The sequence below is a fragment of the Embiotoca jacksoni genome, unplaced genomic scaffold (assembly GCF_022577435.1).
Source record: "Embiotoca jacksoni isolate LCO1_2020_lvr unplaced genomic scaffold, fEmbJac1.0.p SCAF_43, whole genome shotgun sequence".
Classification (NCBI taxonomy): Eukaryota; Metazoa; Chordata; class Actinopteri; family Embiotocidae; genus Embiotoca; species Embiotoca jacksoni.
The window spans coordinates 734,862-751,472 of record NW_027185396.1 but is presented as its reverse complement, the minus strand read 5'-3'; the positions used below and the strand labels follow the sequence as shown (position 1 = coordinate 751,472).

The window sequence follows — 16,611 nt, the reverse complement described above, 5'->3', positions numbered from 1 at the left end:
AGCTATTTCAGGAAGTTACAGACTTTTTTTTAATGTAAAAAGCTAAAGGAATTATTTTTTTAAAAATTTCACTTTCACTATCAATACTTAACAGACCCACTAAAAAAAAAGAAAAAAAAAAAGGAAAAAGTCAGGAAAAACACAAGAACAGTACAAATGATAAGAATCATATAATAGATAGAGCCAAGACAATGACATCAATGAGAATAAAACCAACAGGATGCCAAGGGGGCGGGATTTAAACTGTGGAAGCCTACAATAAATTATACATTTTAAAATAGAGAAAAACATCTCAGTTTTAGGTCTGGCCTTAAAGGTTTCAAGAGAAGGAGCTGTTCTAATATGAATGGGAAGACAGACGCAGGAACCAAGAACTGAAAATAATCTGAAACTCACCCATTTTTTGTAAACTGGGAATGAGTAAGTAAGAGAAACCAGCAGAATGTAGGAGGCGTGCTGGTGTATGTGGTAAACTGAGAAGTTACCAGGTGCTAACTCATGTAGTGCTTTATAGGTCAGGCTAAAATCATCTCTAGCTTGTACGGAGGGATGGTATCAGAATATCTGGTTGTGGTTAGGATGCCTGCAGCGGTGATATAAGCACAGGTTTTAGGCTAAAATAAAACTATATACTGAGCTGCTTTATGTCTTCTGAAGGAACTAAAAGGTTCAGAGTCACAGACAGTAGATGATTTAGAAAGCATTATGAGATGGACTAAAAGAGAAATATAGAAAACTGGTAGACAACTTCTTAATTCAAACAAAATTTAACATTTTAAAATGAATGGAAAATAAATGTTTTGGAAAAACTTTCAATTATGTGCATGAGAATAAATTACAACATGTAAAAACACTGGCGTGGCCCCTTTATGAGGTATTCTGATCTTTTCTAATGTGTGTGTGTGTGTGTGTGTGTGTGTGTGTGTGTGTGTGTGTGTGTGTGTGTGTGTGTGTGTGTGTGTGTGTGTGTGTGTGTGTGTGTAAAATTAACACTGCATATAGACATTTACAAAACAAAGATTTATTAATTTCAGCCCCAGGTGTTTTGTATGTTTTTGCCACAAGGTTTTGTGTGTGCTCACATGCACCTTTCCTCTGTGAGTGATCACCATAATTGTTGTAATGAAAAGAGCACAGTCCAAGTGAAGCAGTACATGTACACATGTACACAGACATGAAACATGTAGTATCAATTTTGTTATTAATTGTCCACTTGGCAATTGCTTCAATCTCATAGGAGTATGTATAACATGTAAAATAGAATAAGAGAAATACTATCTTTTGACATAGTCCCTCTGGACTTAATTACTGTTCATGTGAAGTGGAATCAGGCCAACAGGAAGCTTGCTCGTCCAAATGTAGATACTGAATTAAAAATAATAATCTCACATTTTTACAAATTGCATTTCAATGTTTGTGTTCCTGAGTGTCTGTTTTGGTCCCAACAGGATCCTAAGGAGCGGCTGGGTTGCCAGGTCCAGACTGGCTTCACAGATATGAAGTCACACACGTTTTTCCGAAGTATAGACTGGGAACAGGTAAGAGCTGACTGAGTGGGGAGTGAAAGAAATAGTGTATTGTGGCCATTTGAAAGTACACTTTTAACAATATGATCATTTTTGTAATCTCTGTAATCTTAAAAAAAAAAGAAGATATACACTCCATCCCTGAAAAGAAAATGTTTTTATATTACAGATGTCTCAAAAATATTGATGATTTACAGTAGAGATGTAGATGTAGTCGCAGTCTAGTCTGCTACTGCTGTTGGGAATAACATTGTGAACTATCTTGATAAAAAAACACAGTGCAGCACTCTTTGTAGATCTGTCCAAGGCTTTTGATATCGTTGACTTCAGCATCTCATGAAATAAGCTGTTTTCTGTTTGATGTCTGGTCATCAAATCATATCCCACTGTTGTAGGTAGCTGGTAAAGGTGTCCCTCAAGGATCAATATTTAGACCACTACTAATTACTCTGGACATAAACATTTGCTTTTTCAACTCAATAGTATAATGTCCACTTCTACGCTGACGATGGCATCATGTGTGCCATCAGCATCACCACAAACCAGGCTCCCTCCAGATTACAGGCTGCTTTCCATGACTTCCCTGTTCAACTTCAAATGTGTCCCAAACTCCAAAAAGAAAGAAAGATTTATATTTAACAAGAACCCATATCTTAGCTGGTTCTGACCCAATCCATGTGCTAAATGGACATTTATTAGGAGATCAATTTTCCCCTTGGTATTCATGTCAGCAGATTTGAGAAGGAAATATATTTTTAAGGTCATAAATGAATTATGGAGGTGTACGTTACATGATCAAACATCAGTCCACCCAACTACAAGAAATAATCTGCAAGTTTTAGCTAAACAGCTCCGGTAACCTCCTGCAAACTACACACTAATGCAGATCAGCAACATCAAGGTTTGACCTTGTTCAGGACTCTTTCAGGACCTTTTGAGCTAAATGACTTTGAAACGGTTAGAATGTCATACATGCACAATATTAGCTCCTTCAGTCGTCTGAATGTGTACAAAAATAATAATCTAAGGGGAAAAAACTCCAAGTTAACAAACTCATAATTCAGAAAATTTTGGTTCACTTGATTTTCTTTTCAATGTGATAATAACCAAAGAGGGGGAAAAAAATCAGTTTACCTACTGATCCACTAATTCAAACCAGAACAAACAAACTATCAGCTTGGAACTGTGCAAAAAAAAAAAAAAAAAAGTGAAACGTGGCATCGCAACTGATTATTTCTAGATGCATTCTGAACAGATAAACTGTGAGGTTGAAACTGACACTCCACATATTCATTTCACGATGTACGTATGCTGTGCCGCCTGACAGACAGCTGCTGACAGTTGATCTGGGGTTCGACTCTACAATCTGTCAGTTCACTTAGAACTAATGTAAAAACAACAAACACAGAGTAAACACCGCACGCCCACATTTAATGCCAGTCAGCAGAGAGACAACAGGGCACAGCTGTCATTACACATTCTCCGTTTCCTTCATCACACCAGATAGTGTGTCTATTCTATACGAGGAGCTTAAACGACTGAGAACACTCCCTCCTCTGTGTGATCTGAACAGACACACGAGCGAGGTGAGGCCCTTGTGTGTGTGTGTGTGTGTGTGTTAAAAATGGATGATAAAGTTATAGACATTGAGTGTAGACCCCTGCTGCATCCCCCCCTCCCATTCTCCCCCCTCTTTGGTGCAACAAGGCAAATAAAAGTGAATTCCTAATCACACACACATACTCGCCCCATCGAATACATTAGCGCTGGATGTGTGTGTTGGGGCTGCAGTTGTGCGATTAATGGCGTAGGTCTGACGCACAAACTTATTTGAAACCGACATGAAAGAAATGATCGAAGCCGTACAATATTCAAAATCTTTACAATGCCACGCTATATGCTGAAGTCAGCATAGAGTCAGGTTTCACCAGAAGGGTTGAGCAGCGTTAGGGATAAAAGACCGTTAGCGTGGAGCAAATATGGATAGAATGGACAGTGAGAATATGATATCAGTTGGTCTCCTGGCTCTCCTGCATATACATTTATTTGAACGCTCAAAATGTCACCTTCTGAAAAGTCGGCACTCTGACGGGAAAATTGAATTCACTCCGACTTTACCAAGAAGCTGACGCTCTAATCTCGCTCAGTATTGGAGCGCCCAAAGAAGTAATTATTACTCTGACAAGGTGTCGGCAATTAGGTTCAACAGCAGCAACCAGCAGTGACGTCACACGACGGTTTTTAAACGGCCGTCATGAAGCCCCGAGTTTAGATTTTGGCCGGCGCCATCTTGCTAGTTCGGAGCAGTTTGGAGCCATAAGTGACTATATTTGGGGGCGCTATGGGGGAGCAAGTTGTGGATCTGACTGATCTGATTGGAAACCCATTTTTTCAAATTTTTCCCATATTTCCCAAAACCATATTTTCAGATGGCCCACCAGAAAACTGCTAAGAAATAGTAGCCTTAGCTAGCAAAACCAAAATAACTCGTAGAAAAAATGTATTGACTTCAAATTGTATGAGAAATTGAATGGGAGTCTATACAGCCAGAGGCTCTTCGGAGCTGCCCCCTAGTGGCACTTGGTGGTATTATAACTTCATGCTATGCCTCATTTTTCAGACCTGGAAACTACGTGTACTTTAATATACGGTCTGTGGTTTAAACATGGGACAGTTATATCAGCATTGTTGAATAAACGCAAACATACGGTAGCTTTACTGGGATGGTAGAAGACATTGTAAATGTTTTATTTGTATTTCATTTCATTTTTACTTTATTTCTAGGATTGTATTTGAATGAAGATGGTGGGTGAATGCTGACAGAGCTACAGCAGCCTACCACTGTAATATTTCTGTTCAACTCATTATTGACTGTGATCACATGCCGTTTTTTTTTTTCTTTATATGTAAGTCTTACCTTGTTGTGACATTAGTGTTGGCCAGATTTGTCCCACGGCACTCAACTTTCTAGCTGAGGCTATATTAGTAATTCCAATACATACATGTAATCTGAGTCATGCAACGTTCATGGTCAGCTGTTGTGTGTCGCAGTCAGATTACACTAAATGTAAGCTATCGCGTGAGACAGCTTCTTACAACGTATATCAAGACAGGACAAGTTTCTCGTGGTCAGCTGAAACGTTTGGTATCGTGAGTTGTGCAAAGTTTTGTTCTCATAAAATGGGGGTTATGTAAATCACTCTGCTGGACCTGGTCAAGAGCCTCGCAGCAGCATTTTGGACCAGCTGTAGACGGTCCAGAGATGATGATGATGATGGTGATAATAATAATAATAATAATAATAATAAACTTTATTTGTATAGCACTTTTCTAAACTCAAGTTACAAAGTGCTTCACATAAAATAAGCCATTAAAACAAAACAACAAGTGTATTCTAACAAGTCTTAACAATGATCGTATAGAACAACTATAAAAACTAATTAAAACAGGGTATAACAGAAATGAGTTGATCACTAAAATCAGCAAAGGCTCTCTGATAAAAGTATGTTTTAAGAAGAGATTTAAAAGATGCCACTGACTCTGCAGACCTTATTTCCTCAGGCAGCTCGTTCCATAACCTTTGGGGGCTCTAACCGAAAATGCTTTGGTACCGTTAGTTTTAAGACGTGTCTCCAGAACAGATACAAGTTTTTTGTCTGAGGATCTCAGACAGGCTTGTATGGAACAATCAGGTCAGCTAAATAGGAGAGAGAGAGGCCATGAAGTGTCTTAAAAGTCAACAAAAAAAAAATCTTAAAATCAATTCTAAAACATACTGGGAGCTGGTGCAAGGTGGCTAAAACGGGCGTGATGTGGTTCCCTTTTTCTGGTTTTAGTTAAAAGTCTGCCAGCTGAGTTCTGTTCAGTTTGAAGTGGACTGATACATTGACTAAGATACAAGGGCGGACTGCTCCTTGTCCACACAAATCGGAGTGCAGCACTGTGTCGTGTCCGGAACAGAAGTGAAGCTATAACATTTGTGAGTTAGTACTCCAAGTTACATCGCATGATTAACATCAGCACCTGACTTGCACGCTTTTGTCACCATTGGTCCAGAGCGTCTGCGGTCTCTCCATGAACCTGAAACTTCAGCAGAGAGTTTGTGACAAATTAACGGGGGACGCAGAGAAGCCGCATGGATCTAAATCCGGTGAAAGAGAGGCTGGGGAGCGACAACTGTGTTTCAGTGGGAGAGAAACTTGCCCTTTTTAAATGCGCCACAGTTCAGTTGACTTGCAGCACATGTTTTCCCTCAGAGGCCTCAGAACATCACAGCAGAACTCGATGATGACGGTCTGACCCTGGGGGACGAATCCTCAGCACACAACGCTACCGATGCCGAAGAAAACCCGTCTGGTTGCACCTTTTTCGCTCTTGGACATAAACATTCTGCCGCAGCCTCCCTGAAGCATTTCAAGGATCTCGGTTGCCAATTTCCAGAGTTTGACACTGAATTGGATGTGCGCCCTCTGCTGTTGATTTTGATCAAGGGAAGAAACTTGAAAGACTAACTTCCAAAGGAAAAAGCTTCTCTGTGTTCCGTGCACATCGTGGTGCTGCACACTGTTTGCACGCAGCAGAACCAGATCTGGAACCTTTTAATCCACCTGGTAGGAATGTTTCCAGGAATTCGTTGAGCCCTTTATTTTAACAAGTGATACTTTATTACATCATTGGTCTGCTGATTTCTGGCAGAACGATGGACAGTCTTACCCTTTAGTCACATTTTTGTGAATCGAAATTGTCGAGAAAAGAAAAATGGGGCAGAACATGGTAATTCGGTGGACATAAATCTGTCAGACATATTCTGATAACCAGTAGCTTTAATTATCTTTAATTAGTTTAAATAAACACATTAATATTTAACATTTTCGAATAAAAACAATGTAAATCCATAAACGTGCTGAGGATTCTTCCAATTGTTATAATAAATGTAAACTAACTTGTGGAATCTTCTCTGATGGCCACATTTCAATCAGTTACTTCTAGCCAATTATAGGAAGCTTAATTCGTCAATATATTGGCAAATATTAATATTAAAATGATTTATTTACAGCTGTTTAGCTAATTTATGTATTTTAAGCCATAAAAAAAATTGTCCAAAGTTATTCAAATTGGCCTTTTTCCAATTTTTTTCAATTACCAGTTATTCTATAAAAGCACCATTAATATGTCCTTATCAAACACGACCACAAATGCTAATTTGAAATGAATTAAGACCATTTCTCTCCCTCCTCATTGTTTCAGTGTCCCTCATGGGACAATTAGGTGGGGTGGCAGGTAGTGTAGTGGCATAAAAGAGGAGGAAATTTATTGTCGGAGTGTGTTAATGAGTGCTGCCTCGACGCCTGTGAAGTACACACCAAAGACAAGCCGGGGAAAGATATCAAAGCGGAGAGGAATCCTGAGCCCGGTGACAAAGCTCCCTCACCGTGCGAAGGGAAAACAAGTTGACAAAGCTGTGAGAGGTGGAGAAGCGACGCTCTCTGCCCTCAAACTAGAAACCTGTCTCCAGACCTGACAGGCCTGGCACGCCGCTACTGTTGTTACCACGTATTAATATTCATCAGACATTTCCTGAGGGAGCGCCGAGTTCTCTCTCTGAAGAGATGACACATTTGAATATCATTTACCTGCCGTCCTCTTTTATTCCCTCTCCAAATCCACAGTTCTTTACTGCCAGAGAACTGTCAGCCTGATGAGCAATGAAGGAGAAATTGATCATTTGGAAGCAGACAGAACTGGATTTCACGGCTGTGAGATATTTTTCATTGACGCCGGGGAAGGAAACAAGATATCCATCGTCTTGTCTTATGTTTGTACACCAGCGATAATCCTAGAAAGCCAAACGGTGGCAGCGCACTTTAAAACAAAATGAAAATTGGCACTTTAATACAGGCAGGATTATGTGTTCGGGACCAAAAGAAATTTTTACATTTGGCTTTGATTGTCGGTGTTCACAGACTGGTTGGCAGAACTCAGGTGTTTCTCCGGTGCACCTCGCCAGCACACTTACCTGTAATTGGTCAGCAGTGTCATGTGACTGCTTTGATCTGTACTCAAAGTACACAGACTAACTGCTGATGTTTGCCACATGCGGCTGCATCACATTCCAGCTGTCAGAAACAGTTAGCTGGCATTTCAAGCCAACGTCCAGCAGGTGTGCAGCCATAAACTCTCACTCTTTATTTTCTCCGCTCTGCTTTCTTCACACACTAGACGATCCAAAACCATGCATATGGTGTGTTCCACACATAAATTGCTGTTTAAATCCCTGAAATTCGCAAATACCAGCTTCTCAAATGTGACGATTTACTCATTTTATAGTTTTCTGTGACCGTAAACTCAGCATCTCTTTTTAGGGGGCTTAAAAATCTATTTGAGTGTGTAAATACAGACAGGTTTTCACTATTGTTGCTGCTGCTGCCCGGTTGTAGCCTCACAGCTCTTCTTTGAGATTTTCTGTCAGGTAATTAATTACAAAATTGAGGCAGCTTGATAAAATGCACTTTACAATGAGCTTAATAGAAACTCTTCATTGAATGAGCCACATTTGGCAGCCTTTTAAAAGTGGCAGCTGGTTTGTGTTTTAATAAGAGAGATGTTCTGGGTCGAGACCAGGGCCACAAGACAGAGAATGGAGGACACAGCATTCAACAAAAACAAAAACATGAAGCAAATTTTATTTGTTTCAAATTTTGTTCACAAATTTGTTCAAATCTGTTACTGAGCACTTCACCTTCACCTTTGCCAAGACCGAGACACATGACAGGTGCAAAACAACAACATGCTGATTAAGCAGCATTATTATTGCACAGGTGTGTCTTGGACTTGTCACAGTAAAAGGCAAATCTAAAATGTCCAATTTTATTTTGAACTTTTTATTAGATGCTGTTCCAAATGCGGCTACCAAGCGGCAACCGTCAGTGACGTTACCCGTTGGTTTGTGAACAGCTGTTATGAATCCCCGAATTCTGGATTTTGCCGGAACCATCTTTGCTAGTTCGGACCGGTTTGGAGCTGGTAGTGACCCTATTTGAGCGAGCTGAGCAGGAGCTAGAGGGGGATCTGACTGATCTGATTGAAAACCCAGCGAAACTACATTCCTGCCCACCGATAGCTGTAACCTGACTGCACCACAGGCCTGTCAATCAAACAGACACGCCCCCAAAACCAAGGTGTTTTGAAGCATATTTTCTAATTAATGAGATTGTTTTCAGATGGACCTCCAGAAAACTAATAAGAAGGAGCGACTTTAGCTAACAACACCAAGATAACTCGTGGAAAAAATCTATTGACTGAGAATTTTATGAGAGAAGTTGAATGAGAGTTTATGGAGCCGGAGGCTTTTTAAAGCCGACCTCTAGTGGCACTCGGTGGTATTGCAGCTTAAGGCACTTCTGCATCAGCCTCATTTTTCAGACCCAGAAGCTACGAACACTTTTAAATTCAGTCTATGACAACTACAGATGTGCATTGTTTCTTTGGGGCTGAGGCAGAAAACCTGTCTGTATCTGGTGGACTCGCTCAGTGTGACACACCTCCTTGCATTGAGTTGATGAGGTTGCTGTTTGTGGCTTGTGGAGTGCTGCTCCAAGTGAAAATTGCTGGATGTTGGCAGCAATTGGAACGTGCTGTCAGTGACACAGAGAACGGCAAAAATGCTCAATGGATAACATTTCCTGTTCGCATGCAGGCCGTGCAAGAACTGGGATTTTTTTCAGGTTCCGGCGATTGTGTACTGATGCTCGCAGCATGCGACTCTACATTATCATGAATGGCATGACGATGACCACACAATGTCTCTGTGCAGTCTGTAGCTTATTCCTGCCCATACCATAACTGCATAACGGCTCCGGTGGACATTTATGCAGTCAGTGTGCTAATTTCACGCTCTTTTAATGATGTAGTGTGATAAAACTGCCCACTTTTAGAGTCGCCTTCGGTTGTTCAAAAGGAACACCTGTGCAACAATCATGCTGTCTAACCAGTGTATTGATATGCGACACCTGTCAGGTGGATGTACCTTCTTGCCAAAAGGTGAAGTGCACGTTTACACAGATTTTAACAAATTTGAGAGAAAGAAATCTTTTAGTTCAACTCGTGAAAAATGGGAGTGAAAATAAAAAACTGTTGGGTTTCTATTTTTTGGGGAATTTGCCTTAGTGGTGGAAATATTGGACATATTCACAGCTAATCAAATTCTGTAGAGCTACTGTAAGTATGTTTTAATGTGTGACCTAGGCTTTTGGGCCAGTGTTTCATAAGTGTTTCAGATCTTCCCTCATCAGCGGCTCTTCTGTCCACAACTTAAACATTAGCATTCTTGGTGGGACGTTCACCGTCCGACAGCACATCTGGACCACGAGCAGCGGGATGATTTGAGAGATGTAAAACAGCAGTGAAGTGAAGGCACTTGGCCCCTCTGATGTTGATCTCCCTTTTCTGGCGCGCCGACGCGGAGACGGAGGAGGAGCTGAAGCGCCACTCAGCGCGTGATTGAGTGATACAGTGTTTGTGTGAGCGAGTGAGTGATGAATGGCTTCAGGTCTGTTGACTGTAGTTTTACCCTCAGATCAGGCTGGCTGTTATATCGTCAGTCCAGTCCCGAGAGCATCGATGCCACTTGAATGCAGACGCTTTCACACACACACACACACACACACACACACACACACACACACACACACACACACACACTGACATGTGCTATGATCTGAGAAGCCATGGCTCGCCCGTATAGTCCTGGTGTTCACTTACCTCTTTCATGTGCCCCTCTGGCCTTGGGGACATTTGCCGTGTGTGTATGTGTGTGTGTGTGTGTGTGTGTGTGTGTGTGTGTGTGTGTGTGTGTGTGTGTGTGTGTGTGTGTGTGTGTGTGTGTGTGTGTGTGTGTGTGTGTGTGTGTGTGTGTGAGCGCATGCTGGTTCCGGGCTCGTTCCAGACCTTCATTGCACTTCATTACCAGCTCGTAGAGCTCCAGCCTGCCCAACAACACATCAGAGAGACTGGGGAAAGTAGGAGGAGAGAGGAGAGGGATGTGAGAAGATAAAAGACTTGACAATGAGTAAGACAGACACGGGCGTGGAGGAGAAAGATGGAGACAGGATGTGAGGGGGTGAAACTGACAGAGGAGTGTAGGTAGGCGCAGAAAGAGCTAAAAAAAAACAAATTTAGCAAATAGAGAGCGAGATTGGGGGAAGGTGGGCCAATTTGGTGGAGAGAGAGAGCGATGGGAAGAGATACAGAGAGAGAAAGTGACTTGTTTTGTGTTTGTTTGTTTGAAGCCACTTTTCAGAAAAAGCGCTTTGAACCAATAACACTAATGAAGCACAGAAACCAGAGCCAGGAGCTTTGTAGGAACTAAACACACACAGGAAACAAGTCCTGAGTGGTTGATAAATGCCTCAACAGTGTTCGTAGTTCAACCCCAACACGGTGTTTATTCCTTCCTTTCACAATATGAACAGCACGAAAGTGATTAATAGGAGCCGCCTCTGTGGCAAAGATTTGATTTTAGTAAAGTTGACTAAATTTACGTGATTTAACAAGAGCTTCCATTTTACATGTGAAAGTAAAAGGTGTTGAGAAAAAGCTGGCTGTGGCTGAGCTCCGGCTCACTGGAAACATGTACCACCAATTCAGTTCAGCTCATCCCAGCTGACTTGTAGTGAAGGCTGGATACACCATGGACAGGTCACCAGTCCTTCACAAAGCCAACACACACACACACACACACACACACACACACACACAGACAACCTTTGTCCTTTGAGAAAATCCCAGAAGTCACAGGGAAAACATGCACAGAAAGGTCCCAGAATCCAGATCCGTGTTTCTGTGAGGTGACAGTCTAACAACTGCACACACAACACAGAAAAAAAAGCATAACAATGCACCATTAATAAAAGTGTTATTCTGTGTTCCAGATGACATGACACACTTCCCTTAGTAACACTAACAAATAGTCCTCTTTCACGTTAAGACTCTTACTTAATTAGTGCAGGAATTTTGACATTTTTGTGTTGTTTCAGATTGCACACTGCTGTTCTGCACTGACTGGAAATAACTTCAGCATGTGAACACATCACCCTCCAAAATATCTGCAGCTTTAATTCTTTTACCCAGAAATCAACTGTTTTCTGTTTAACACACTCAATAAACTCACTGATTCTTCTGTCCAGCAGCAGCATCAGTGAAAAAGAAACACTTTTGTGTTCAGGAACAGCTGCAGCTTCCTCAGATGCCTTCATTTGGAAATTCTTCATGTCAGTGGCCCCGACCCCTTCCTCTATGTCGCCAAGATGGCGACCGTTTAGGGTGGAAAGTGTTCCAGCTTTTCAAACTTCTTTTTTGGGGGCGTTTTCAGGGCATCATCCTGGTGCTTGTAGCTCACTGCATGTTTCTTTACTGACAGTGTGAACTCACCAATGCACTCAAAACAGTACAACATCTAGAACACAACATGGGTGTTTGGGGTGCGGATAGAAAGTCTGGAGCAACCAATCAGAGAGTAGCGTGAGGCACGTGTAATGTATTCGCAAAGAAATGAACCACAGACAATTTTAAAACGTCTTTTGATCAATGTTGATGTGCCTGCACGAAGTCCAACTAGAACATGTTTATTTCATAATTATTTTGCAGAAATGCAATTATGATTAACATATTTAGTGATTTTTCTTTTTTGGATTATTCAAACGGGGCGTCACTCCAGCGCCCCACTTTATCCAGCCTCCACCATTCATAAGTGAATTTCATGCCTCAGAGACGTGAGACCCGGAGAGGAAAAATTGCTAAGAGAGCAGAGGAGCTTGACAGGAGATACACACACACACACACACACACACACACACACACACACACACACACACACACACACACACACACACACACACAGTGGGTAGAAGGGAAGCTGCCTCTCACCCACAACATAATGCAGACACTCGGATTTGGCTCTGGGTGGACATTTCGGGTAAAAAGCCTTTGTGTCCCCAGTGATCCGAAGCAGACTTCAGAATCAACTGTGGACCTCATGTTGACCTGAACATGAGTGAGTAGAGATTGTAAACATGCTGTGTGTGCAAGTTGAAGTGATTTGTTGGAAGAGTGGCAGAAAATTCATCAATCAAGAACAGAAAGACTCCGAACGGGACCCGAAAAAGTATTTGCAAGCTGTGATGAAGCGGCAACCAGCCGTGACGTCACCCGTTGGTTCGTTATGAAGCCTCGAGCTTCGGAATTTAGCGGGCGCCATCTTGCTAGTTTGGAGCAGGAAATGACCATATTTGGGCAACCTGGTGGAGGAGCAAGTGGTGGATCTGACTCGATCTGATTGGAAACCCAGCGATACTACATCCCGCCCACCGATAGCTGTAACCTGACTGCACCACAGGCCTGTCAATCAAACAGACACGCCACCCAAAAACATATTTTTTTAAGTTTATCTTCTCATTAATGACAGATTATTTTCAGATGGACCTCCAGAAAACTAATATGGAAGAGTGAATTTAGCAAAGGACATGAAGAATACTTGCGGAAAAATGTTATTGACTGAAAATTTCATGAAAAAAGTTGAATGGGGTCGATGGAAAACAGCCCTTTTCAGAGTCAACCTCTAGTGGCCCTCGGTGGTATTGCGGTTTAAGGCACTTCCGCATTGGCCTCATTTTTCAGAGCCGGAAGCTAAGAACACTTTTATATGCAGTCTGTGGCTGTGCCCAAACTTTTGCATATGCCAAAATTACTATTTCATATTTTTCTGTTTTATTTTATCTGGTATGAATCTAGAAATGATTAAAAAAACAAAACAATGATCTATCCCACTAAGTATAAATGATCATCACATTGATCCTCATCTTTGATATTGGATGTAATTTGCCCATTGTATCACTAAATTCACTTTTAGCATGAAAATGATGTGACTGAGATCCCCATTAGACAGCAGCAGGATCAGCTTCCAAACATGAAATAGATGTTCCTGTATTTGAAGTCTCCCCTCATCTTACCTCCAGCCAGGTTTTTCTAGGGACTGAGGAAACCATCAAAAACAACATGGAGAGAAACATGTGTACCTGCGCTGTTTCTCTGCCCATCTGACTACACCGTGTTCTCAGAAAACGTCATCAGTGCACATTTTAACAGGATGGAGGGACCGATGTGAAACCATGGAAACAAACCAGACTAAAACTCTCCTGGCTGAATCACCCGGGCACAATTATTCTGCCGTCTCAACCTTTGTCATTCTGTTGTTTTTCTCTCCCTCGTTCAGTCCTGCCCTTACTGTTAGTTTGTTCATCAACATATGCCATGTTCCTCTCACTTGCCTTATATTGTGTCAAATTAAATAAGTCAACATGAAATGAAACATTTGACATTCAACCCAATCTATTCATTAGAATACAGGAAGCTACAGTTTACAGAGGGTCCCTGTAAAAGCTAAACGCCTCACATGCTTACTATCAGCAAAAGGTAGTTAGACACCTGTAGTCCTCACTCGGTTACTGCAGTGTACACAACTCAGACTGGGGTGTTACCAAGAATTGGCTAATTAGAGGAATACGATAAGGTATTTTAAACTACAAGTCTAAGAAGCCCAGGAAAAGACTATTAAATGGTATCTTTCCTCGTGTTAATGCAGCCATGCTTTGAATCCTTTGTGTTTTCAGCACCATCTAGCAGAGTTTGACGTCTTGAAGTCAGGTTTTTTACAATGTGCATTTGTCAGAAAAACATGTTGTCATGGATAAAAGGAATTGATAACCTTGGAAGCGACAAATTGAGATGGATCGATAATTCCGTTCTCAACTGAAGCCGTTTCTTGATGCCAATCCCTGGACACTTCACGTGCAGTATTTTCTTTTCCTTTCATGGTTTTAACCCTCCTCCTAAGTAAAAAGTAAAAACTGTTGTTTGACGTGATACATTCTGGTGTGTTTGTTTTTCCTCAGCTGGAGAAGAAGGAGGTGACGCCGCCCTTCAAACCTCAAATCTCTGATGAGTACGGCCTCGAAAACTTTGACACGCAGTTTACTAATGAACCAGTGCAGCTAACACCAGACGATGAGTAAGTACTGCTCAGCTCAGAGCCATCATTAAAGCCAGTCTTGTGTGAATAATTTAGAGCACTCTTTCACATCTATCATTCAGGTGAAACTTCACACTTCTGTATGAAGAGGGGCTCGCAGCTCAAATAGCATCATGTTGGCTCTTTCTTTGTCACCTTGTTGTTTTGTCACTTTAAAGTCACTACAGAATGTTTAAGAGCCCAAGACGGATGTTGATAGCGTAATGAAATACATGGAAATTGGTAATTACACTGACTAAATTCTAACTTATATTGGCACTTTTTGTGAATAGATATTAAACTATATTAATAGGAAATGAGACGAGTACTCGGCTGAAATGGTATCCGGTATGGACAGTGTACTTTCGACAAGTACGAGTATCATCCGAGTAATTGTGTCACACGCCCACAATATTTGCTGAACAAAATAGGAAGTACATTATTATTTTTTATTTGATTCTTTATATGACTAGCCTGACATCAGTATAGCTCAACAATAACTACAGCAACTTTTATTAAAAAAAAAATGAAAAAACTTGTCTGTCAATAGTTCTCTTACTCTTGTGATCAAAAACGTTGCTCAATTCTGGTGCTGTTCTGTAAATAGTTTACTAATAAATAATAAACTTTAGTAATATCTGATCAACCCATATCAAGCTCAGGCTTAAAAGATCAACTTCCGGATTACGCCCTGCCCCATCCGAGTGCGGATATGGATACAGATACTTTGGTTGGTTTAAGTGATAAAGATAAAGATAATGCTGTACTATATATTAATACTAACTGGAAGATTAGATTCCACACGTTTTCCCCGATGTACATCGTACGCAGCTGCTTTCACTGTATACTCTGTCAGACTCAGAGACAAGTGTTTGCTAAGTAGAGCCACGAAATCCACATTTACAGGAAATAGGTTGAAATTAACCATAAATATCATTTAAGTTCATATTCGGCTCAGAAAGTTGCAGCTAATGTTACTTTTCATTCATGTTATTTTAACACCTGCTGCAGTGTTGTGTTTGGTTTTTCAGACAAAACACCCTCTGGGGAAAAATACAACATAAGGAGTTCTATCAAGAAAAATTTGACAAATGTAAATAATGACATTTAACCAAAATACATTTCAATTTCAGTTGAACATCTCTTAACTTATCTTTGCTGCTTTTTCCAATACTTTTTTCTTTTCTACACTCAGTCTCGCGAGTATAATGTTGGTCTTTTGTTTCGCATCGTGTCGCAGCAGTTGATGGAGCTGCGTAGTTGCCTCTCGGACTGATCTGATTTTACTGGACCAGGTGGACTTGTGTCCAGCCGTAAAGGTGTGCAGTTCAATCCTGTCATGGTCAAATATAGAGGCAGAAAAAGAGCACTGATTCTAAATGTATTTACACACACACACACACACACACACACACACACACACACACACACACACACACACACACACACACACACACACAGGGTGCTCTTCCATCCTCAGAAGACGTCTGCATCCAATAAAGAGAAACATCCCCCCTCTGCGAGTTCCCAACACTGACGTCTTTATCCGTCAGGGACGTTGTTTTGATTAATGCAAACATGTAGCCTTCAGGATGTGACAGGAGCCCTTGTTTAAGATTTAACTTTGGAGGGAAGAAGGCTGAAGAGATCTGGCACGACAACAGACACAACACCGGCTCCGCTGCTGCAGACTGTCTGCAGCCGCACCAACGCGCCAGCTCGGCCGGTTCTCCTCCGCGCGGCCACAAAATAGATTCCATAAGGCTTTTGGCAGGCCCTGCCAATATATATTACCGGGCTTATGTTCGACAACATTTTTATTTAAATCCATGCTGGATTGATTGTTCAGGCTCCAGCGTTGTACATTTCTCCTGTGAAGCCTTTACTGAACTGATTTTAGAACCGTTTCTCCACAGAAGCTGAGCTGAAAGCTAAATACAGCTTGCACTTAAAAAAATTCAAGATCCTTTTTAGCGTCATTGAATGACAACAGAACATTTACTAAGAAGCTTTTAAAGAAGA

General features: G+C 41.3%; 1 protein-coding gene across 2 annotated transcripts in view; it reads left to right on the top strand.

Moving 5' to 3' along the window:
• The window catches only part of prkcz (protein kinase C, zeta), a 122,166-nt gene that overhangs the window by 95,717 nt on the left and 9,838 nt on the right, over window positions 1-16,611 (top strand). For both annotated transcript variants that reach the window (XM_069169112.1, XM_069169113.1), the window contains 2 exons: window positions 1,449-1,538; window positions 14,474-14,589. In XM_069169112.1, the coding sequence (XP_069025213.1) occupies window positions 1,449-1,538; window positions 14,474-14,589 (206 nt within the window). The remainder of the gene's footprint in view (window positions 1-1,448; window positions 1,539-14,473; window positions 14,590-16,611) is intronic.